The sequence below is a fragment of the Lycorma delicatula genome, chromosome 1, assembly GCF_047948215.1.
Source record: "Lycorma delicatula isolate Av1 chromosome 1, ASM4794821v1, whole genome shotgun sequence".
Classification (NCBI taxonomy): Eukaryota; Metazoa; Arthropoda; class Insecta; order Hemiptera; family Fulgoridae; genus Lycorma; species Lycorma delicatula.
This window is the reverse complement of record NC_134455.1, coordinates 338,227,719-338,253,693: the sequence shown is the minus strand read 5'-3', so window position 1 is coordinate 338,253,693 and position 25,975 is coordinate 338,227,719. Positions and strand designations below refer to the sequence as shown.

The following is a 25,975-nucleotide window of genomic DNA, read 5'->3' as shown; positions in this document are numbered from 1 at the left end:
TAAAGTTTTCTGTAAAATAAAAGAACCCAAAAAAAATGAATCAAATAGAGTACTTAGAATGAATCAAATACTTAGAAGCAGGATAATAATCTAATTCTACACTTATCACATTCAAAAATATGGTACATTGCACTTAATAACCGTATTTGGTTTAACCAAATAAATAATAAAATGTCAATACAGAAAATATTTGTTAGTATTATTAGCTTAAAACACTATGCTTAAAAATGCTATAGTCCAATGGTGCTTAATTTAAATTTCTATGTATACAAAAACAAATACATAATTACTTTTTACTAATTACCTTCTTTTTCGCCCTTCCATTGTATTTTTGGACAGATTGGCAATCAAAGAGCCCTTGCTTTTCGCCATCTTCTTATCACTACTGAAAAAACAACTAAACCACTTTCATATTACTTCCACAGACAAAACTAGAAAAAAAACGAAGGAATGTTCCTTACATATGCAGTGTAAAAAAAAACCTACCTTCTCCCAGCACATCAGTGTCAGCACTGTGAAAGCGACAGTGCTTTCTCTTTCTCTCTCGTAGCCTCATGTGCAGCTTCCTATGTGTGCCTGCACACAACAGTCAAACACCACACCACTGGAAAGATTTTCATATCTTTTTTCATAAACTTGGAGATGGCTACTGACATTAAGCTTAAGGATTATATATTGTACAAGTATAAAGAAAGAATTATAGAAAAAAGGACTCATTATATTAAATGTTATCAATAATATTTAGTGAAAATAGGAGTGCTGCAGTTCCACAGAGTCTATATGCGAGCCCCCACTGATGATATCAAGATTCCCAAAAACTGTAGCCTGTTTTTCTACAGATGGGATAAAATCACATCTTTCATGAGAATTTCTGGAGAAGTGACATGAGAATTTTTCAAGGCATACTTTAGCTCATCATAAAAAAAGGTATATTTAATTTATTTTGCAAATCTCCAATCAAGAATAGGATATTTTCTACCTGCAACCTATATCTCACAAACTCAGGAAAATACCATGAAGTAAGTGAAATTGCCCTAAATGTGTTCACCACTTCAATTTGCATGGTAATAAGGATTCTGCTGCTTTCTAGTCCAATTGACTGCGGTGGTGTATCGATATACACATGGCCCAAACCTTTCTCCAAATAACCGAATGGAGCTATCTGAAAAATGGCATAAACGTAATTCATCCATGATTTCCATTTAGTAAACTAAAACACTTGCACAGAACAATTCAGTCGTAGGTCTTTGAATGAAATTACATAAGGCCCTGCACCGATCCCTTAGTGCAATACTCTGCCGTCTTCATCCCATCAAGGAATAGCAGGCCGCCTTGACTTTGCAGATGTTGTTGAAGGGATAAATTAATTTCTGCTAACAAGTGTGTAAACTTGGCAAGTTGGTGGATTGTGTTACCACTTGTGTGAACTGATCAAAGGAATACTTGTATCTGATGCAGTCCGCTTTCCGAACCAACCATCTACGTGGCTGACTTCAGAGTCTGCCACGCATAAGTGATTTGCCTTAGGACAAATCATAATTACCAAAAGAGATAAAAACTGGTCTGTATTCGCTTCCAAAAGAAATTTTTGGAAACATGCTAGGTAAGTTGTGGAAGTAAGGTTGCTGAACATAAGGACAGATTGATGTACAAAAATGTACATGATGAAGATGATATAAACATGTATGACCCATCATTCAATAAGCAAAGGTATAAGTTCTGCCTCAGTTGATCAACTACAGTGCTTGGGATAAACATGATGATGAGCTCAATGAAGGGCGTTGAAATCTCCTATTACTAAGCAGGGCAAAGGAATTTGTGAAAATAGACTTGACAGATCATTCTCACTGATATTGGAATTTGGAGGAAGGTATAAGTTGCAGATATTCATTTTAAATGCTGCCAACATCTTTACTGAGACTGCAGTGGTGATTGTCACCAGCACAATACATGAGGCTAATACAATTTTGCTCAGGAAAACAGCTACACCTTCACACCCTCTGTCCTCAGTTTGATGATCGTATCTTTCGCAAGCATAGCTGCAAAAGGATACATCATCCTATGGATGGAGGTGAGTCTCCTGCAGCTACAGTATTAAAGGATCTTCTTCCTTTATTAGGATTTCAAAATTCTCACGGTGAAAACAGAGACTGCAAACATTCTACTGAATAATATTCGTAGCCATACGAAATACTTTATTTCTTTTATATATAAAAACTCTGAATGCAGATTACTTAAAAAATATTGTCCGGTTTTTTTTTCATGACTTTAAAAAGTGCTTCGCTTTTTCGGGCACTTCATCTGCCACCATATCTTCGTAGAAGCCTTGAGATAGTGGAGGGGGCTTGGAAGTCTGGGAGGACAGAGACAACATACCAGGCAATGATGTTTTAATAAATCCCTTCACAGGAATCTTGGTTGTTTGCTGTGCAATTGGTGCAGCAGGAACTCTATGTGATTGTGTAATGACTACAGTGAATTTAGATAAACTACCATCAGTTTTTCTAGCACAAGTCATCTTCTTGCCAGTACGTAATGCTGCAATAGCAGCTGTGAGGGATTTTATTTGTTCTGACAAGGCTTCTACCATTTTGATTAGTTCTTTACACGATGCATATTCCTTCTCTTTTTATATATTGTTTGAGACAGTCTGTGCAGGATTCCTCATGCTGAGTGATTTCCTGTATTTTATTCTTAACAGGCCAAAGGAAAGGACAATTTCGGTTCAGTAAAAATTTTCAAAATGATTTTTTCTTCTTTATAGATTCTTTATAGTGCATTCTTGAGACCTTGCCGAGTGTGGACCGTTAACAATTTATACATTTTTCTGCCTCAGCACATAAGATGTCATCCTATCCTGTACAGCCACAATGTGTATAAACTTGTTCTTTTGAGCATCCAAAACCCTGACATTGGAAGCAACATCTGGGATTTGGTATAAATGCTCAAACATGGGCAGAAAGGTTTTGAAAGTTCAACCAACTTTTATATGGTTGGGAATGGATGGACTGGAAAGGGTTAGAACTAGCAAGGATGTTGATACATTAACACCATTCATTCTCCTTTCTTTTGATCCTCTGTACAGAAGTCACAGACTGTGGTGACAGCTGTTCTGAGATCTCTGATAGTTCAATTTCAACCAAGTCACAGCAAAAGATCACTCCCTTGCTGGAACTTAGCATGTTATGAGGTACCATTATTACTTTGTCCTTCCCTATGGACCTAAGTGCTAAGAGCTTCCGACTCTGATCATCATGACTTACCTCATGCCGAGGTGGAAAGCACCGACTGTAAGTATGTTTTGGCAATTTTTATTGACATAAAGGCAGCATTTCCTTCCTTGCGTTGGAATTCTGTTCTCTATGAGTTGGAATGCTGCAATGTTCCTGTAGCCCTGCAGGCCGTGGTATGTGACTATTTTTCTAACCATACAGCTCTGTTTAAGAATGTGCACCTAGTTTTGGAAAAATCAGTCACCAGGGGAAGCCCATAGGGTTCCGTTCTCGGTCCCTTGTAGTGGAACCTGGTATTCAACGGATTTCTGGAATTGAGATTCCCAGCAGGGGTACGGCCTAGGCTTTCGCCGATGACTGTCTCCTGTTAGTTCATAGTAATTCACGACCACAACTAAAAGACTAGGTGTAGGTGGCTTTGTTAACTGCAAAGCGCTGGATGGACATGCAAAATTTAAAGATTTCTGTGCTCAAGATGAAGTGTACGTTTCTCAAGGGTGCAGACAAATTATCGTACAGTTGTAACCCCCACATTATGTATAGAGGCTGTGTAATCAGCAGAGTTAGAGTTCAGAAGTACCTAGATGTTTTGTTTGATAAGAAGTTGCTGTTGAGCAACCACATTAGGCAAGTAGCGGCAGATGCCATCTCTGTGATGTATAAGCTTAGGAGAATTGCTCGGAAGGAATACGGGCTGTCAGGCCGTCATTTGTACATGGTGTACCGAGGTGTCTTCGAAAGTATGACCTCTTACCTCTTACCTACGTCTATTTAGACACATAGGTTGGAAAGAAATTGAGCTCATATTCAAAATTTAAGCGATTGCCCAGAGCAAAGCCTTAATAGTATGCACTGGTGTATTTAAAACAACCTCCTACAAGGCTACCACCATATTGGGAAAGGCTCTCCCAATCGATTTAGTGGTGAAAGTTCGAACAGCCATGTGGAAATTGCAAAGAGGTAGGGAGACTGAGGTATTTGGTATGTGGTTTCAAGCCAGGCTTGAACCGGAGTGGAACGGTGATTGCAATGCACTGATTCTAAATTTCAAACAGTTGCCCATCTCCTGCCTGTGGAGGAGGCTTTACAGCCTTGCGATGGAAGCATGGCAGCAAGAATGGCGTGCCATGATTAAGAGTAGGTCCTTGTATAGATTTATACAGGGCTTGGGGGGGATGGTACGCCTCTAGTTTGTTTTTAAGGGCAACAGGAGACCAAGTGTTCTCCCAACTACACAAATTTGAACCAATATTTTTTTTGGTTCCACCTGGCAGCTGATGAGCTGTGCGTCTACAGTGAGGTCCAGTCGAACGAACACATGATGTTCGACTGCCCAGCTTTTGGCAGGGGGGAGAGGGAGGGGGCAGAACTCAGGCCACCCTGGAACTTAGAGGTCAAGGGGAAAATTGACTCGAAAGCGGTGAGTCAATGTGGCATGAGCTTTATTGTCGGACTGTGTGGGAGTTCCTTGATGCTGTTGCTTTGTTCAACAAGCATCAGTAGTTTAAGGGATATAAGACTCCTAATGCTTGCTGTAGGAAGCTACCCTCGAGAAATGGCTGGCCATCAGTCAGATATAGCTCCAAGCCCTATAATATGGTGGACAGGTACTTGCTGGCATTCAGCAACCTAGGTGTGGCAGCAAATTGTTGTCCTTCATGGAGTAAATTTTAATTTATTGACAAGTCATATATTTTAGTATATAGAAGGGGTGCGCCTACCCATTTTAGTAATATATGACAAGTGAGTGGTGGGGCATGCAAGCAAGTGGTGTAGGGCACCTCGCTTATTGAAGATTTACTATGTAGAGCCATCCACCCGTCAGCACAATAGTTTCTTGAGTTACAGTTGCATTTCATAAGTGTCGCAACACTACAGCTGTAGTATATGTATAGGAAGAAACAGTGTAAGATGTTGTTGTGTTACTTTGTAAGTGTGTATGTTTTAATTTTTGTAGTGTTTGAGGTGTGATGTATGTGTACGGTGTAAAGGATTCAGCAGTTCAGAGTGTAGTGGGAAAAAAAGGTTTGTAAACTAGGATTGTGAGGATGACACCAACCCCCAAATTCCTAAAGAGTAATACTACCCTTTGGGATTTTATCGAGGTACTTAGAATGAGATACTAGATAGAAAAATGAGTTTGCTTTAGAGAAAAATTTTGCAATGAGTGAACAATTTAGCACTCCTAGCAAACTGATTTTGCTAGGTTGGTGGTTGGGTTTCAATTAACTACACGTCTCATGAAATATCGACCTGAGACTGTACAAGACTATACTTCATTTACATTCATACATATCATCCTCTGAAATAATATCTTACAATGGTTCGAGGCAAAAAAGAAAAAGAGAGAGAGAGAGAGAGAGACAACCCAGGCTAACAATAGTGTTGTATCACAATTATGATGGGACAGAAAGAGTAAAAAAAGATAGAAAGTGAAAAACAGTTTGATTTGTGAAGGCAGGCTTCTCTAGACACATAATGAACAATAAAAAAATATTTTCAGTTTTTTGAGTTGTGATATTTTTCAATTTGGAATATTCAACTTGCCATGTATTTGCTTTGTGTCAGTCATCCAATTCATATGCATCTTTGATAACCTATTTAATGGTATTTAATGATATTTAAGTAATGGTGTACAATACATACACACATAATATATGATTGCTAAAACGTGTTAGTTATTTCAACAATTAGTAAAATAAAAATACTTATCTATTAAGAGGCAGGAGGTGTACGCTTACTATCAACTCTGCAGTTCAAGACATTAATGCTTAATGTAATAATAAATTATTGTTTGTCTACCTAATGATCTGTCAGCCTCTTATTGTATACAGGGCATCACATTATTGAGAAACTTATTGCTAAAGATTACTATCACTTTAAACTAATGTAGACTCAGAAAAGTTTGACATCTCTTTTGGGAATTTGGGCAAAGCTGGGTGTTGTTATGGCTAATGTTGATTAAATGATTAATTTTTTTCTGATTTAAGAGCTCTGCACTTCCATCAATTAGATGCAAATTTAACATCAGTGTTTATGTTTTATAAATATATTAGAATAACTAAATCAATTTTATAATCATTTATATAATGCAGATGTTATAAATTATTATATAACAATTTACTTTCTCGACAAAAAAAAGCCTAATTCCATCTTAATGAGAACTGATTTTCTGTAAAAAAATTTAAACATCAGTCTCAATACTACATAATGAATACTTTTTGAGAAATCCCTATAAAGCCTTGTAGAAAATAGCCAAAAAACGTAACTTTTGGGAGAAATATTAATAAAATAATAGGAAAAAAGTTTTGCCACAAATCTTTAGTTATTTTATTCTAGTAAATTTATTAAAAGCTCAATAGTAAACATGTTACAAATGTAAATGAATTGTATTACCAATAAAAACAATAATAGAAAAAAATTTAAGCTGAATAATAATCTCTCGGCAATAATTAATTTTATCACAGATTTAGGAATACTATAATGTAACATGATGTTAATAGTCTATTATGTTTTACAGTATCTCCAAATTGATTTTAGGTATCTTTATTTATAGTTCTGGTAGGTACTGATAAAATTATGTTATTGCACGCTTTCACTGTTGTGTGCTTTATGATTGCTCTTGTTGATGTTACCCTTGGAAACACAAACGGATACTTCATTACCTTGGATGTTTATGTGCGATATAGTAAACAACACAATGAATGATCATTGTTGTATATTATTTTTAAATAAATGTTTAATGCAGTATATAATAGGCAATGTTTCTTTATCACCCTCATATTTTCAGTGGTAGAATCACTAGTAATGGTTGTCTATACCTACTACAAAATGAGCAGCTACTATGTTTTAGAAAACATTCCACTAATTACAAGAAAAAGTATTAGTTCTAACATGATTAAGAGCTCATTTTTATCATTTTTTATTCATCATTATAACTAAAGAAGAGGCTGGAATGGACCAATTAATATGGCATGACCAATTAATTACATGGCCAGATATGAATCACTGGATTGTTGTTGGGATATCCCCCACAAAGAGATATGTAAGCTGAATGCCATAATGTATATACAGATGTAAATTAGCTGCTATATGTAAACTGATAAAGTAGATGAACTTTTGAAGAAAGATATGGGTCCAATTTTATTAGTTGATGTTAAAAAATTAGCAAAAAACAGAAAGGAATGGAGAAAACCATCCAACCAGTAAAATGATAATTACAACTTACAGGATGCTACATGTTAACGGCTTCAATCGCAGCCAACAACTTTTTAAAATTTCTTATTTTCTACTCTTTTACGAAGTTTAGGTGGCATTTTCTATGACCGAATTGTTCCAAACTACAACATATTATAGCAGCAATGATTTCATAGATTATATGACATCTTTATATTATATTATATCATATTTTAAATGATAATCTTTTGTACAGACATCAACCTATAAACATTTTTTACAAAAAAAATTTTTTTAATAAAATGAACTCTTGACTTTTACAGAAGAAAAATATTATGCATTGAAAAGCTAGATTTGGCATCAGATAAATTTCAGTTAGGTATTAAAATAAAAAGAAAAAAACATGTATGTAATAACACAAGTTACTTTAATGAAAATCTTTTACACCAATCAACTACAAATTACAGATTCTTATTATAATAATTTAAAAATAGTTAACTTAACAGTTCTCAGATCGTACTGGAGGTGTCAAGAATTGTTCTGCTTGGCCTGGTAACCTAGCACCACTCTGTAAAATAGAAAAAAAAGGAGTACAGAACCACACGCACATACATATACATATACACACATGTATGTGCAAGTATGTGTGCTGACTTATGTAATTAACATACGTCAAAGGAATATGAAAGTCTGAACTGCCATAGTAAGCAACAAATAAAATTAATGATCACTCAATGGATACATACTTATTTAAAAAAAATTATCGGACCAATTACAGTCACCATTACAGTGGCACATGCATACCACCATTACCACATGCATACAACTAATTCCTCTTAGAAATAAAATAAAAATCTACATTAAAATTAATTTCAAATAAATGAAAATCAGTTGAGAAATAAGTAACATGATAATTAGATAAGCAGATTTTAATTAAAAAAACTCTGTGGCAGTAAGTGCTTCAGAAGTTTTCAGTTTAAGTTATGAAAGAAAGGATGTTGCACTGCTGTAATGATTTTTGAAAATGATATTGCTCTTTGATTTTAGATAGCTTTTGGTGTGTTTTTTTAATATTTCATGAAATGTTAGTATCTTGTGTTCAAAATGATGTGCATCTGAATATTTTTAAGATCTAAGGATCTTCTCCATTATGTTACAACTAAATTAAATCATGCACTTAAACTAATGCAGTGCTCAACAGAAATGTGAATGAACTACCACTGTATGGGTTAGATCACATTCAAGTGACCTCACTTGAAATCCTAGACTGGCTTGAATCTCTCAGGCTGTTGGCGATCACCACATCACATGATGGTGAGGATCACAAGGTCACATAATGGTGACCGACTCAGAGAATGAGCCACATGGTGGCTCATTCTCTGAGTTCATTTCATTTCAATGCTAGGTTTCCATTTTATGTAGGATGACTGGAATGCAAAACATGTTCTATGGGGATCTCAGTTTATAACCAGAGGCCAGGCCTTAAAGAGTAGTATTGTTAACATGCACCTCAGAGTAGTAATCTCTGGGTTGTAACCAACTTGCTGGACATTTCCATCACTTCAGGTATTTTGTCGATGTACACTGAAGTAAGAAATAGCTATGATTTGACTCTAATAATCATTCAGTTGTGCTGCTTACCATTAATATGATGGTGAAAAGGAAGAAGAAATTGCCCGACCTCCATAACATTGTACTGAAGGAATTTTTATTAAAGTTGGGTGCAAGACAAGCTAATTGTGCCAATTGAAATTAATTGCCAATTGTGCTAATTGTGCCATTGAAATGTTCTGCTGATATTGACAATGCTATACAATAATTGACCTCAATTATTGGCTGCTTGGTGCTTGACACCTGAGATTGAACATGAGGGGTGGGAGGCTAGGCCTACTCAAGGAAAATTTTGGAGCTTATTACTACTAGAGGAAATTTAGGAGGTGGCAATGCTACAGGAGACCTGTGAATAGAACATCTTCGAACAGGGTTGCTCATAGGTTAAAATGAGTGCTGTATTAAAAATGAGGCATTTAAATATTACCTTGAGAATCTTTCTTTCCCCTTTGTGTAGATGGCTACTCTTTACGGAGAGCCAAGAAGAACTTTCAATGGCTTCTATCCTTGTTTCCTCCTTTGAAGAGAAATGAGGCAGGACTCGTGGAGACCAAGAAAAGGCTGAATCAATCTGCTTTTTACTTGAGTAACATCTTTTGACATTCAAGGGGCTGGTGAAGAGGAAATTCTTGAGCAACCAGATTCCAATGAGTCTTCCGATTAAACTTTTTCATCAATAGAGGTTCAGCAGTGATCAGAAAGAACAGAATTCAAAGAAGGCCCCAGGATTTGATTTATTAACAAAATGTTACTTATGCTTCCTTTCAAAGCCATCCTATACATACCGCACCTCTTTAATGGTTTCCTGAGCACAACATGCTTCCTGATGGAGTGGAAAGTTGTCTTGTACAGGCCGATAAGCCTATTCAAAGATATTTGAGAGACTATTTCTTCAAAGGTTGTGACCTATTATAGAACACGATCATATTATTCCTGATCAACAGTTTGGCTTCCAAAGAGTTACTCCACACTATTGAGCAAATGCATAGACTTGTTATGTTATCAGCAAATGCCTTGAGAAGAAGAAATACTACCCAGCTGCCTTTAGTATGTATAGAATGCCCAGGTGGCCATGCTATACATATTAAAAAGAGCCTGTCTCACCTGTATAACTTGGTTCTGCACTGCTACTTGGACAGATGTTTTTCCTGTTTTATACTCCACCTTCATCTGGTACCTGTTTTACACTTCAGCACCTTCTGGTTCTAGGTAATATCACTGTTGCTTCGTTTGTGAATGACAAGCTATCCTGGCTGTTGTTGAGGTTGACCCAACATCAAGTAACTACAATCTGAGTTCAAAGATCAAATCAACAGGTGGCTGGCTAGATGGAAGATAAAAGTTAATCAAGCGAAGTTAAGTCATGTGAAATTTGAGTCATGTGAAGTTGAGTCAATGAGGAGAGGAGTCTGCCCGAGTCCATCTCAATGGTGTTCTTATCTCACATACAGAAAGTGTACAGTACTGAGGTCTTCATCTGGATCATTGTCTGATGTGGAAGATTCATGTACGGGAAAAAATAAAAATAACCTTTAAGTTTAAGAAAATGTACTGGTTGCTGAGCACAGGAGATTACAGCTTGTCGTTATCTAATAAGCAGTTGATGTACACAGCAATTCTGAAACCGATTTGGACTAATGGGATCCAGCTTTGGGGTACAATAAGCAAGAGCAATGTTGAAATTAAACAGCGATTCCAATCTTTAACAGAGATGCTGTGGTTCATGAAAAAAAGTGAGACCCAAGATTATATGGGTTTACCATACATCCAAGAAGAAATACAGCATTTGGGTACAAAGTACAAACTGCAACAACAATGTGAACTATTTGTGAACTTTCCAGACAATAGTGAGGACGTTAAAGACTAAAACGACCCCATGTATTGGACCTCGGTGACTATGTGATTTGAGGTGGCAGTGCATTGCCTGAATGTTGCGCATGATCCTCACTATTTCACTTTGTTTCTATTTTTTTCATTTTTACTGGCTTAGACTACTGAGGCTATCAGCAATCCACTTTCATTTTCATCATATGGTCACAGATGACATGTATTGTGAGTACTTTGACACAACGAGTTGAAGAAACTATGACTGTGAGAAATAACTATGATTCCACATCTAACCACTCCCCTCTACTAACTAGCACAATAGTTATAAGGAAGAATTGTGTGATCCTCCATAATAATAAGACCAACTGGGAGTCCTATTCAAATTGGGTAAAAGACAAGTTACATATGGATGTACCATTAAAGAGCACAGGTGATATTGATGAAGCAACATGTTTGACCTCAATCATGCAGGAGGAGCACAGCGATCTACACCCAGGAAGGTACGTGAGGGATGAGAAGGCAGAGATTACCATAGAGAGGTGACTGACCTTATTATCACTAAAAGAAGGATTTGGAAGAGATAGCAATATTACAGGAGACCTGAGGTTAGAACAGCTCTGAAGAGGACTGCTCACTCGCAGGTTAAAGAGATTGATTGTATTCCCTCTTAGCAGAGATGATGCTTGTGGAAAATCACTTAAGAAATTTAAACATCATACTATCCAACTACAATAACATAGAATAAATGAGCTTGAAGCGATAGCCAAAAGACTAAACTGTTGTGTATTTGAGCAAAGTCTTCCAGCCACAAGGGATACAGAGAGCTGATGAGGAAGTTACTCATTTCTTAAACAGTCTGATTCCTTTGTGTCTCCTCATAAGACTCTTCTCATCTGTAGTGATATCACAAGAATTTAAGAGAATAGAGAATTTAAGAAAGCCTCCTGGACTCATTTACTCACAAAATGTTATTTTTGCTGCACCTAAAGCCACACTGTAAGACACTATTTTAATGCAATCCTTCGAACAAGTATATCCTGTCAGAGTGGAAACTATCACAAATAATAATTGTCTTAACACCTGGTAAACCTGTGCAGGAAGAATCTTCTTACAGACCTACACGTTTATTGCCAACTGTATCTAAGATATTTGAGAGGCTCTTCCTTTGAAGACTATGGCCTATTTTTAGAAAATTAAGGTCTTATACCTGACCGTCAGTTTGGCTTCAGAAGTAGTTATTCAATGATCCAAAAAACTCATAAAACTATTAATCTTTTCATCAGGTAACTGAAAAGGAAGAAATATTGTTCAGCGGCATTTTTGGATGTGCAGCAGGCCATTAACAAGCTTTGGTTGCCTGATCTTACAAGTTACCAAGTACATTGTTATATTTTTTCTTTATTCTATACTTCTAACATTCATAATCTATGTCTATTATTTGATTTTTATCTGTATTATTTTATTACTGCCCCTATTCTTTTTATCTGATCCCAATGAATTTTCATTTATTGTATTGGGTAACTTTTTTTTAGATATCTTATTGATAAAATGTTCAACTGAGATTGAAGCAGAGGTTTTAAGAAAAATTACAGAAAAATAGAAGACTATTCTAAGGTTTTACCACAGTAACTTTATTCTAGTTCACTTAGGTTTATTAATTAAGAAGAACAAAAAGTGGATAGGCAACTTTATGCAAGACAAAGATTAAAATATAATTAACAGCTTAGATAGCTAACAATTAAAGATATAGGATGTAACAAATAAGGAAAAACTAAAAGATTAGCACAGATCAAAAGTAATGGTAGTGCATCAAACCAGTCAAGCGACTAACAATCAAATATTTCCAAACTTTACATTCTGTTTTACTAAATATTTGATACCAGTACCTTATTTATTATTCTCACAATTTCTGGAAAAGAATAACAGTATATCGAAGCAATGCTTTGTATTTTAACATGCAGATAAAACATTAACTTGAATTAAGTTTAAATTACATTTATTTTTAAAGAATAACAATTTTTCTTTAAAAAATGCCAACAATAATTAAATTTTTTTTATTCATGAAATTTATTAAACAATTTGAAACCTTTTTAAAGTTGTTAATCAGTCAGGTAAAATTAGTTTACTAAAAGTTGAGGTTAGCTAGCTTTAAAAAAATAGTGAATGTTTATTACATTAACAGTATAGGTAGAGTAGAGAACAGAGCATTGGTTAAAGATGAGAAGCGAGTTAATATGAACATATAAATATAAAAAATACTAGAAGAGCAAATTAATTTTGATTACATTAATGTATAAAAACACTTAATTTCTTGAGTCACCATTCTAAAATATAAAATTATTTTTGATTGCAGATAAAGGTAAAATTTAGAATATTTCAAAAGAGTGACATCATGGAATACTAATTTCTATTTCCACATATATTTAACCAAGACTGAATTTTTAAGTTTACTACCATAAAATATAAGAGCTGAATTAGGTACAAGTACTTTGATAAAAATAAAAATACAATGCATCAAAGAGTTCTTAACGTAAATGTATTTTATGATAACAAAAATGTTTTTAAGGAAATTGGATTATACGATACAGACTGCGAATATTCAAAATGTCTTACGAAAAACAAAATAGACAGTAAAACTGAATTTTACAAATGTGATACAAATCAACTGATTGACAATATTATAAAAAGCAGTAGTAAGAATGCTAATTTTAAAACAGAATCAGAAAATAATTACTATAACATGGGGGAGATAACACAAGATTTCAAAAAAGTGAGCGAGTATGTCTTCCATAGTTATAAAAAAAAAAATTCTAATGATTTCAGTAAAAGTTACCCCAAAAATAGTTCACCATTATACGACTGTTCAATCTGCTCACAAAATAAATATATAGAATGCCATAAAAAACAGCAGAATATACAATGGAGAATGTACACAGACATGTTAGAAGAAATAAAATTACCTGATGTATCATATGATATTAAAAATGATATTTTGAAACATGAAAATCTAAGAAAGTATTGGGAAATTAATTTTAACAGCAAAAGTTTGATAGAGCAACATATAATTGAAAAACAACAAACAAGTAATATTAAAGATGGTAATAAAACATTATACATCAACTTGAAATGTTTAAATGTATCAGTTAGTGATATTTATAATGAAGCAATAAATCCATTTAAAATGAAAGTCGATTACATAATTTATAATGTTCTTTATGATGGATTAATTGCCTATTACTTAGTACTGAGTCTCGGTTTTAATATTAAACAGAAAACTGAACCTTATATTTTAAGAATAAAAGAAATAGTAAAGACACTCTACAACAGTAGTATGGATACATGGAGAAGATTTTTAAATTACAAAATGATAGAAAATAAATGCACAGAACCTTTTATGGTATTTTTAAAAAAGATTCCAGAGACTGTAAAAAGAACAGTAACAAATATAACTAATTCAAGAATCAATAATAAAGAGGATGAAAGAAAATCATATGATAATAATTCTGATCCCCTTATACTAATAGCAAAAGAACTTCACGGTATCAAAGAAATCTTATCTTCTTATAAACTGCAAGTACAAGGATATAGTAGTCTTACAGGATTTATACAAATACCAGTTGGAGAAGAATCCACAAAAACTATGACAGCAACAATTCCTATTACATCACCCCTTCTATCACCACCACAAACTCAGCCATCAGTAATTCAACCACCAACACCAACACCACCGCCTCCACCGCCACCGCCACCACCACCACCCCCATTACAATCATCAATGCCAGCATCAGCTAAAATTAATGGAACCAAATACAAGAACTATAAAACACCAATAGAGACTAAACTGGTTACAAGACCTGTAATTACTGTAGAAGCTATCAAGAGTGTTCAACTTAGAAAAACAAGTATAGAAAAACACTGGAATGATGAGGCTAAAACTAAATATTATCTAAAAAATAAGAAAGAAATTTCAGTTAATCCACTAAGTTCAATCAAATTAAAAAAAGTAAAATCAAAATCAGATACAAATAAAGCAAAATCATCAAGATATTAAAAATTAAAACATTTTTTGTACACAAGACCTAAAACTTTTAAGAAAGACAATAGATTACATAAGAAACTAAATTTTAAAATACGGAAAATTGGAATAAATGGCTGATACATGAAAGTTAGAAAAAACTTACCTTTCTTACTTATTTTTTTCTTCGCTGGAACTACTATTTGTAAAATAATAAATAGGTCTCATAAAAATAATATATACTTTTGATCGGTCATAAAATAAAGAGTGTCGCTTATAAATTTTTTTTATTCAAATATGGTATGCTACATTAGAAATGGATTTTAATGAATGTATATTTTTTAACTAAAAGCTAATAACTTATTTTTAACTAGCAGCATTACTCAGCTTATTACCAGGCATCTATTCATTCAAGCAGTAAACATTCCATAAACAGTTTTTTAAAATCATTTAGAAACAAAATACAACCCAAAATAAATTCTACTATTCCTAGCTATTCAAATGATTCATTAGAATCAGTTATGCATAGTGTGATACAGTACAGAAATAACCAAATAAATGAGTACAACGGGTTAGTTTTCAAAATTTCAATACAATTATATATATTTCAACAATAATTCTTTGGAATTTTATTTTTGACATTTAATTTTGTTTGACACAATGCTTAAAAAATTTCCATTAAGTTAACGGAGATCAAATAATTTTTGTTTACTTGCCTCCAGAAGCACAAGACTGAAAAAGAACTTAAAGATCAAGATATGCAGTATTTCAGGTTTTTTTTAATAGGAAGGGAAGTAAGGGATTCTAAATATATCAGAAAAAAATTGAGCATTCTATTTGTCCTTGATGACAGAACACATCTTGAAAAGAAGTCCTAAAATATCAATAGTATTTGATTAATTTAAGGGATGCAGAATACAAAATGTAATAAATTAAAGTGTCCACAGTAACAAAACAAGTTTTCAGTAATTTTTTTTTGACTTCTAGAAACAGGTGAACATCTATCTTTTTAGCATGAATGATTTGAACTTCCAAAAAATTAATATTTGATTTTTAAAGAGGACATTTTTTATAGTTAGAATGCAAGGTTAGGCAACGGAAAGCCTGAATTTTCCTGATAGTATATGTTTTTTTACTAAATTGAACACATTAAAAAAAAATTTGTTCAAATATTACAATATTTTAAACTTTGTTAATAAAGGGAGGCTAGGAAGGTTAAAGGGAATACTTTAACCCTCTCATACAGTCGTACTTAAACAAATATAGAGGAATACAAAAATCTTATATAAGGGGATGAGTTGAAAAATGGAATAAAGCAAACTCACTTTATTGAGAATTAAACAAATTCTAATTAAGAAATTAGAAAATGATAAATTATTTAATTGAATTCTTGGAATTCTTAAATCTTCTGATATTGCAATCCCAGGTACAATGACTTCTATCAGTAAAGTTGCCTTGTGATTCCAAAACACTGCACTCACAATTTCTTAGTTTGGGTAGTACCTATATAAGTGTTTTTTTTTTTTGGCTTGTTAGGTGAATAGATGTCTACCCTCTGTTTAGGCCTAATCCTTGGTCTCTATACAAACAAACTCTAGTCATTTCATGACTCGGTCAATTTTTGTCAAAAAAATAAAATGCTGAACTGTATAAAACATACAACAGTAACAAGGCGCTTCCAGCGATCTTAGTAGAAGTGCCTTTCTATCTGTTGCTACTAAACTAAATATTAGGTTGAATTATTTCTATAAGTTTAAAGAAACAAAACAGTAATCTAATTTTCCAATTACATAAAATTTACAAAATCTAAACCACTTGTCCATATCTGGTCTCATTTCTCTGGTTGATTGTAATTATTTTAATTATTCACACACTAAATATAATATTACAAAAGAGGAGTGTACAGCTAATATAGTTTATTTTATTTCTAAATAAATGAAACAGACTTTTTCAAAACGTCATACTAAGGATTTTCATGGAACTTATCTTAATGTATTTATGCATTCTATGAAAGAACATACAGAAACTTCAAAAAGGGGATCTGTTCTAAACATTTTATATCCTATAAAAAATATTTCATTTGTGAGAGCCATCTCTTCAAATACCCTATTTGCTCAATACTTATGGTTTTTTCCTTTTCCCCTACACTAATGTTTGAAGAGTTGAAGTTGTGAAGTACTCTCATATCTTTCTGACAGTTACCTTACACTACAGGCTGGCTGAGATGTTCAAAAAAACTACTATGTTCAGGAAAACAATTCTAAAGGTAGGTCTCAAGCAAGTACACAACTTCAGACGATAATCTAACGATTAGAGTGCTATTAATCTAACGATTAGAGTGGTAGATATTTATTTACTTACCAACTTCTTGGCTCTTTCCTCCAAAATACCATAAGCGAAATGATTTAACTGAAACAAAGTAATAGGGTAACATTTAAGTCCTTAAGTAAAACACAAGCCAATAAGTTATATGAGCCATCTGTAAAAAAGAGTTGCAGTGAATAATTATGGTTTCTTTTGATGGTGTAGCATACCATTAAGTTTTGTACAAATATAAAATAGGACAGTATAGACCAGCAGTTCTCAAACTGTGGCATTTATACCCCTGGTGGCAAACAGACACAACTATAAAAAAAAGAAGAAACTATTGTTGTAATACAAAAATAAAAAAAATAATCAGTATAAAAATAAAAAAAAGTGTAGATATTTATTACATTAAATACAAAAGTAAAAAATTATCAGTGTAGATTTTATTTACAGTAATAAATAGATTTTTACAAACATTTTTTGGGTATTTATAAATAAAAAATTACAAAAATATTATAAATAAACTGATAAATTCATACAGAGCTATGGGATGTAACATGTTACTAAAAGTCCATTTCCTGCAATCACATCTGGATTTCTTCTCGCCAAACCTTGAGGGAGTAAGTGATGAACTTTGTGAATGTTGTAAAATATAAGTGCTATTATTGGCATACCTATCTCAAAAGGGACTTTTTTCTTACATATATACTTTATATGTAATTTGGTTTAGTTTAGTTGATTAAAATATAAATCAAGATGTTTAAGTGGCTTAATAGAGCAATGTCAGACAAAACATTGTCAGTTAAGCCTTTGTACCATGTAGTTCTACTTCATAATTGGAATTTACAGCGAGTAAAGATCTTTTTCCTACTAAAATACAGAAACAGTAGGAAAATAAGATCCTGATACTGGTTTCTGTTCTGTTGGGGTTTGAGTTGTAATAGGAAAATATGTAGGAGATGTTGCCACCAAAGTAAAATCTGATACAGAAAATTGTACCCTCACACAATCCATCATCCACAGAAATGTTTTAGCAATAAAATCTGAAAAATTTTTAAATGTTCTCCAGGAGGCCTTTAACTCTTGTTTATATGCTTGACTGTGTTCTGAAATGGGCAGTCATCACATTTAGTTATTGCTATACACAGAAACGAGATGGCTTTCTAAAGGAAAAATGCTAAGCAGGTTATTTAAGTTACGTTCAGAGGTGCAGGTGTTCGTAACTGGTACTGATTTTGAACTGGGTGATCAGCTGACAAGATGAGCTATGAACAACACTAGCCTACTTACCAGATGTTTTCAATTTCCTCAATGACTTAAATTTACAATTGCATGGTGAAACAAAAGTCAATTTTAAGTATATGACAAAATAAAGGCATTTATCAAAAAATGTCAAACAATAAGTAATAATGTTTTGAATAAAAACCAGCAGACAAAAAAATTTGGAAAATTTTGTGACTACACAATACTGAAGTGAAAGATAATCTCATCAATAACATAAAACGCCATTGCCTAGTGCTTGCTGAAACCTTTGAAGAATATTTTAAAGATGACTGTCCTGAATTCCTGTGGATATAAGATACTTTCATATTGGATGTCATTCCTGGAACTCTTAACTAAGAAAGAAACAGAATCTTTTATAAAACTATCTTGGGATAATGGTTTGAAAATAGGATTTACTAAATTAGAGTAATTTTGGATAAAGGTTAAAAATGAATACCCCTTGCTGTTGAGAAAAGTATTGTTATTTTTAATTCCATTTTCTACCATATATGAGGTTTGATAAAAAAATAATCTGAATTTTAATTTTTCTCAAAAAAAATCTTTATTCATTCAATAACGATTTTGTTACCTTCAAATTACTCCTTTCAGTTAGAATACAAAATAGTGTGTGCTTTTTCAAATCTTTGAAACAGCTCTGGAACACAATTTCTGGTATGGTGTTTAGCTCCCTCAGCAATTTTGTCTTCAATGTTGGCAAATGTCATCTTTCAAGGTTCCTTTCAACTTTGGGAATAGAAAGGAGTCACAGGATCCCATTTTCAGCAAATACAAAGGCTGAGGCTTCATAATAGAGTTGTTTTTTGGCCAAAAATTCATGAACAAGCAGTGGAGTGTGAACAGGTACATTATTGTGGTGCAATTGTCATGAATTGCTTTGCCACAAATCTGGGTGTTTTCTTGTATTGCTTGTTCCAAACTGTGTAGAACTTCCTGGTAGTAGACCTTATTGACTCTGTGATACTGCTTCGGTGATTATCCGTAATCATTTTCTTCATTGTATCAACATTGTTATCAGATGCTGAGCTAGGTTGTCCAGGGCACTCGTCATCTTCACCTGTTTGGAAACGTTTGTATCACTTGTAGATGCTTTTTTATTCACAGAAGAATCGCCAAAATCAACATTCAACATTTTCAATGCAGTGCTCTACTTTATTCCACTCTTAAAGCAAAATTTAATGCAAATTATTTTTTCCATTTTTTTCATAGGTTAAAAATTGCCGACCATACCAAAACAAGTGTAACCTTTCCAACAGCCAACAGTAAACTAAGCATCCAATATGGTTACCAATGTAAATATACATTACGGATAAGTATACCAACACAAAAAATAAATTGTGACAATCAGACTTACACAGTCTGGGAAATTTTTAAATTAAGCATATTTTTTATCAAACCTCATCATACCTTTGTGAAATTTGATTTTCTGCTATGGTGAAATTAAAAAATAAATTTCATAATAAATTGAAACTTGACCCAAATTTGTAGTTAAAATTAAGTTCAACTAATACTTGTTTTTTTTTACTGTTGAATTAATTTGCCACAGAAGCTTACAAAGAATCTTGTGCTTGGGAATATGAAAACAGATATTTGTAGTGTATAAAAAATGCCATGCCTAACCGAGATTGGAACCCGGGATCTCCAGATGAAAGGCCAAGATACTACCACTCTGCCACAGAGATCTTGGTGAATTTTTAGTCTTCAAAAATATTTTAATCAGTAATGTACAAATAATGTAACATTTCTTTATAAAATAAAAAAATAATTAAAAAATTTATAATGAATAAAAAAATTGTAATAAATGATTTTTTCATAAAATAAATTACATAATTTCAAAAAAGATTATAATTTTTATTGTTTTACCATTCAGGTTTAACTCTAGCACAACCCTAATGACATATATATTTAATAATTCAGTGGTACACTACTGATCTTTAATTCAATGAGTGGTATGTAAAAAAAAACCTTGAAAACCGCCGATATAGACAAAATCATTTACATATGACACATACATTTTATAAACAAAATGCATATGGTAAATGCATATAATAGCAACTACAATTTTTTTGTAATAAGAAATGAAAAAATTTTCACACATCTTTGTTCTTTCTTTAGTAAACAACATACAGTACAAGTTCAGCTATAAAATTATAAGTTATTTTCTTTTTAATCAACAGAAATTATTTCATTCTGATAACTGTGATTACTCTAGGAGCTACTTATTGGAAAATAATTCAATTCAATTTTTTTCTAATTTTGTTAAACATTTTTTATGCATTTTAGTACTGTAATTTATTATTCTTTTTAAATAGGTATATTGTAATTTTCTGAATTAAATATGTGATACAAACAAATTTTACTTAATTATCCAGTAAGAAGAATTAGTTTTTTTCTCTAATTTTTATTTCCTTCTAACAAAGTGTAATTTTTTTTTAAAGGTGATATATCTACCAAAATTCTAAAAACTCTGCTGATACAACATTTAATTGAGTCTTTATTGGGAGGATCTTGGCTGTACTCTAAAGGAAAACATCTACAAACAATAAAATAACAGATCCACTTTCATGAAACTATAGCAGGCACAATGTTTTCGACAGCACAGTAGCCATTGTTCAACTGACGATTCCTCCTAGCATTACATCACAACAAGGTCATCAGAAACTCTAATATCTACACTAATGTTTGAAAAAATCAGTATGGCTTTATTTAATTTTATAGGGTAAACATGATTATCTTCCAGGCCACTGATACTAGAAGTTATCTTCCTTTTACTCAGCACATCTTAATAAATCATATTTGTAATGAAGAAAAAATTACAATTATCTGAACCATCTCTTTTATTAATTAAAATGTTAAAATCAAAATCAGTAATAAAAAGCAAGTAATTTAATTAAAATACAATTTTCTTATAATTAACATTGTAGTGATAGCATAAATAAAATAATACAGGTGATTGTAAATAATTCAGTGCATTTTAGGTATTAATATAAAAATAATAAAGCATGTTTTATTGTTGAACAGGACATGCAGCACCTTATGTGCCGCATAAAATGTCTAGACAATAATTCAATTTCACACCACAATTACAAAGAATATTTGGAGTTATTCCATTAATTACACCTTTGATTCTTCTGTTTAGCTCAAGAGGTAGACAAACTTCAGCACAAACAAGTGGTGTAACATCAGGGGATCAAGATGGCCAGGGAATTGGTGCATCACATCCAATCACAAGAAATTGTTCATGTAGGTAGGTAGTAATATGTAAACTCCAGTGTTGTGGTGTGCCATCTTGTTGGACATATATCTATGTTGGGTACCGATGTTCAATTTGTGTACTGTATACTCCTGTAACAACATGTCTAGATAAATAAACTGTTGGCTTGGCAAACAAGAATTTTGGCAAAGTACGATCATTTCATAAGTAGTCAATGTACACCAAATAATAATTTTTTGGGCTCACGTTGTGTGTTTTGAATGACATGAGGGTTCTTGCTACCCTAAATTTGTGACAGTTGTGACAATTAATGTGACCGGAAACATAGAAGATAGCTTCATCAGAGAAGATTACCTTTTTCTACAAATGCATTATCCTCATTTACTTTATCAAGAATATCTACAGCAAAATTGTAACTATGGTTTATCATAATCTTCAATTGCGTGCACCAACTGAATTCTCAATGCATGAAGTTTTAGGCGATTGCATAAAACCTTCACTATTGTCGTTTGCGGTATTCCCAGTTCTAAACTCACATGATGAACTGATTTACTCAAGCTTATTTGAAAAGGTTTTCTTATTTGGTTTGCAACTTCCTCGGAGACTGGAACTTTGCCACCACCTTTTTTGAGTCTTTATTAGGAGGATCACGGCCATACTCTAAACAAAAACATCTACAAACAGCAATAACACAATCACTTTCATAAAAGCATAATACGCATATTGCTTTCTCCTGCATGGTAGCCATTGCTCAATTGCCTATATCCCTCCGTTATTACATTGCACCGACATGTTCATTCTAGGTCATCAGTAACTTTAATATCTATAGTAATATTTGAAAAATCAATGTGCATTATATTGCTTGATCCTTTTTTATTAACCCTTAAAATACAATGAATAATTTACATTCATTCTGGTATACGTAGAAAGAAATTTTGTAATTTGTACCCATTATTACTTAATAATACTTTTTATTTTCTTTAATAAAAAAAATCACATCTTAACTTCTTTTATTAAATTAAATCCAAATTCAAATTCAAAGTCTGTTGATTACTGTAAAATCAATATCTTCTTTGTCACCTATGTGACGATGTTGTGGGATTTTATTAATTTATTATATCTCTTGGGTAAGGTGTACAGTATTAATTTAAGTATAAAATCAAGAATAGTTTTAGTTGCAAAACTGACTGTAGATTGATTTCCTATCTTTCTGCTTCACAGGGCCACAAAGTAAGATGGCAACTCCTGAACAGATTGCCTTCTGTATTTTGCAGTTTGCTAAATGTGAATCTGTAGTTATAGTTCAATGAGTCATTCTATAGAAAGTTTAATTTTGATCCTCCAGCTGACAATAAATTTGTCGATGGCGTAGTAGGTTTGAAATGACTGGATGTCAGTGTATGATTGAGACTGTCTGAAGAAAATGGTGAATGTGTCAGGAAGTATCCTGAAGTCCTAAAAAATCTGTTAGGAAGGTCAGCTGCAAACGTAACAATAAAATATTTTAAGGAAATGCTTATACATGCATGAATACTGTTTACAGCTGTTGCAAGTTTTGAAGCCTAACAATTACTCGGTGCATGCCAACTTCACGATTGAAATACTATAGCATGAAGATGACATCATTCTTGATTGTACTTTTTTTAGTGATAAGTCAACATTTCATTTCAGTGGAAAAGTTAACATGCATAATGTCTGTATCTGGAGTCAGAAGTTCCCCATGATTTTTAATTTTAAAATCTTACAATGTGAATGGGACTCCCAAAAATTAAATGTTGTTGCAATATCCTGATGGGAAGTTAACAAGCCATTCTTTCTTGCTGAAGCTAGTGTAACAGATGTTGTTGCTTGTTTGGATAAGCTATGAACATGACTCTTTCCTCTACTGCAGAATGGACCAGAGAATTCTATTTGGCAATAAGAAGATGCACCCCGTCATGGCATAACTGTGTGTGGAATCAGGTGAACAACATTTCCCCCAACTGCAGAATTGATTGGCATGGACCTAATGACAGAGTTTGTTTGTGGAGGCTTCCAAGGCCACCTAATTTGATCCCATGTGAATTTTTTCCTCTGGGATTTTATAAAGGTACATGCCTCGTGTACATGCCTCTGCTACCTACTAATATACCCAATTTGAGGTACAGGATAGAAGCAGCTGTGACTTCCATTACTTCTGACATGCTGATTAACATATGGGATAAACTTTACTATCGCCTGGATGTGTGCCACGTGATGAAAGGTGGTCACAATGAACACTTGTAGGGAAAAACTGTAAGTGTTGTTACTCTTTCATTTTATTTGTAATTCATTACTGTCAGTGAAGGTTAGAAATATTAAATAGCTTTAAAATCCCAACATTTTTTATTGTACACTATGCACTGTTGTTTTACAATAGAAGCTATAAAAATATATTTCCAGGTGGGTAGGTGAGGCTACAGTACTAAAAGTGTAGTACACACCAACTGGGTAGACTCCATGTAACTTTGTACAATGCAAGGAAGTGTTTGTTCAAAAGGCAGCATAATCAAAACACTGTACCCCAAAACAATAAACATAACTTTCCTTAAAATATAATCTCAATATTTGTGGATTTTGAAAACTTAATTCTAATTTTAAAGAGAATGGTCTCTCTCTGGAACTGACATTACCTAGTCTAGATATGTACATCTCAGAGCAAAATTAGGTATTGAATAATTAATTTCACTGAAAATTGGAATAACACTGACAAAGTTAGTTATGTGTCTGTGGCACTTACTTTAGTTCCATGACAAAACTTTGTCATAGTAATCAGGCAAACCTTTTCATTTCTTACTATGAAATAATACTAAAAAATGTTTTAATAAATCAGGTTATTTTTAATGAAATTAAAAAAAAGAAATTGAATAACTGCAAAAATGATCATCATTTTTGGGTAGAAGTTCTGAAATTGAGTTCATTATAAAATAAACAACATGCTAATTATCCAGCTAAATAAAATAACAATGCTAAGTTAACTTACTAGAATTCCTGTTGGCAAAGCAACTCCTTGAAATCTGTACAGTTTACCAAGATCAGTTTGTAACTGATGGACCTGAAAATTAAAGAAAAGGTTAAGTTCCGGTAAAGCTATTGGGTCATGATTAATAAGCAGTAATTCATATTCTCATTACTATTGTTTGCTAAAATGTGTAAATAACAGACTATGGTACAATAGATGTTGATACTTTTTTTTGTAATCCTTTATGCTTAATTCAAAAATATAATTAGAATTTATCCATAAAATAGTTTTGTGTGACAAAAAATTTTTATATTTTATAACTATAACTGTGTAACAACTGTAATTATATTCCTCAGTGTAGTGTTTTACGTAAAATACTATTTTTAATTTGGTCTAATGAGTTTTATTTTGATATCAGGTGGCGTTATAGAATGGACAGCTGATGAAGGGTAGAGAAGTTTGGAAGAGGGCTGTGAAGAGGTGAAACGCCAAGAATTGTAACATCAAATAATAATAATAAAAATTTTATTTTAAATCTGGTTTAGTGCTATTTTATTTACTTGTAAGAAGATACTGTATAAACAAAGGCTTACTCAACCAGACAACTTATCACATAAACTCATCCATTGATGTGACATGCCATGCTAATTCTTATGGCCTAAAAGATAACCTTTATTTCACCAATCAACACTGAGAAAGCATAAACATTGTGTTTTGATACTTCTATAAAGTGAAGAGTAACTTGTGCAATATAATGCAATACTCTTAATCATTCTAATGGTTTTTGCGTGAATATATATATATATATATATTTATTTATTTTATTAGATCAACCAAAGTACAGAATAAATAAAGTAGGATGACTTACCTTATTCCACTATGTATGCAGGAGTGCTTTCATGATTTACTCGCATCATCAGTCGCATTATATATTCATCTCAAATTACATTACAAACTTCATAAAATATCATGCATTTATGTATTTTGTTTAAAATTTAAAAACCTTTTAATCTTTTTATTTTATTTTATTTTTTTTAACTTTCGTTCAGATAAATTAAAAATTAAATTGTAAAAATTTTTACACAAGTAAAAATATGACATCAAGGCATAAAATCAAATTATATATCACTATCAAAATAGATTGTGGTGCCATCTACTGCACGTTTCAAAATACTGTCATCCTAATATTCTGTCTGAAGGCTGATCATATTAAATTTATTTTTATATTTATAGTATCCTTCTAAAATGTCTACTCCCTTACTATTTGTATTCATATTATATTTTTTAATTTCCAGCACTACTATCAGATATTATATGTTTATTCTTAATCA

General features: G+C 32.6%; 1 protein-coding gene across 2 annotated transcripts in view; it reads right to left on the bottom strand.

Annotated features, from left to right (window-relative positions):
- Nucleotides 1–7,817: 7,817 nt before the first annotated feature.
- The window catches only part of mRpL39 (mitochondrial ribosomal protein L39), a 64,379-nt gene continuing 46,221 nt past the window's right edge, over nt 7,818–25,975 (bottom strand). Inside the window, exons 6-8 of one of the 2 annotated variants that reach the window (XM_075382255.1) lie at nt 24,666–24,737; nt 17,224–17,271; nt 7,818–7,977 (exon numbers count right to left, since the gene is read on the bottom strand). In XM_075382255.1, the coding sequence (XP_075238370.1) occupies nt 7,909–7,977; nt 17,224–17,271; nt 24,666–24,737 (189 nt within the window). In that variant the 3' untranslated portion in view covers nt 7,818–7,908. Of the gene's footprint in view, nt 7,978–17,223; nt 17,272–21,602; nt 21,796–24,665; nt 24,738–25,975 lie in introns of those variants that run through there. The other variant, XM_075382254.1, reaches the window with a different exon arrangement.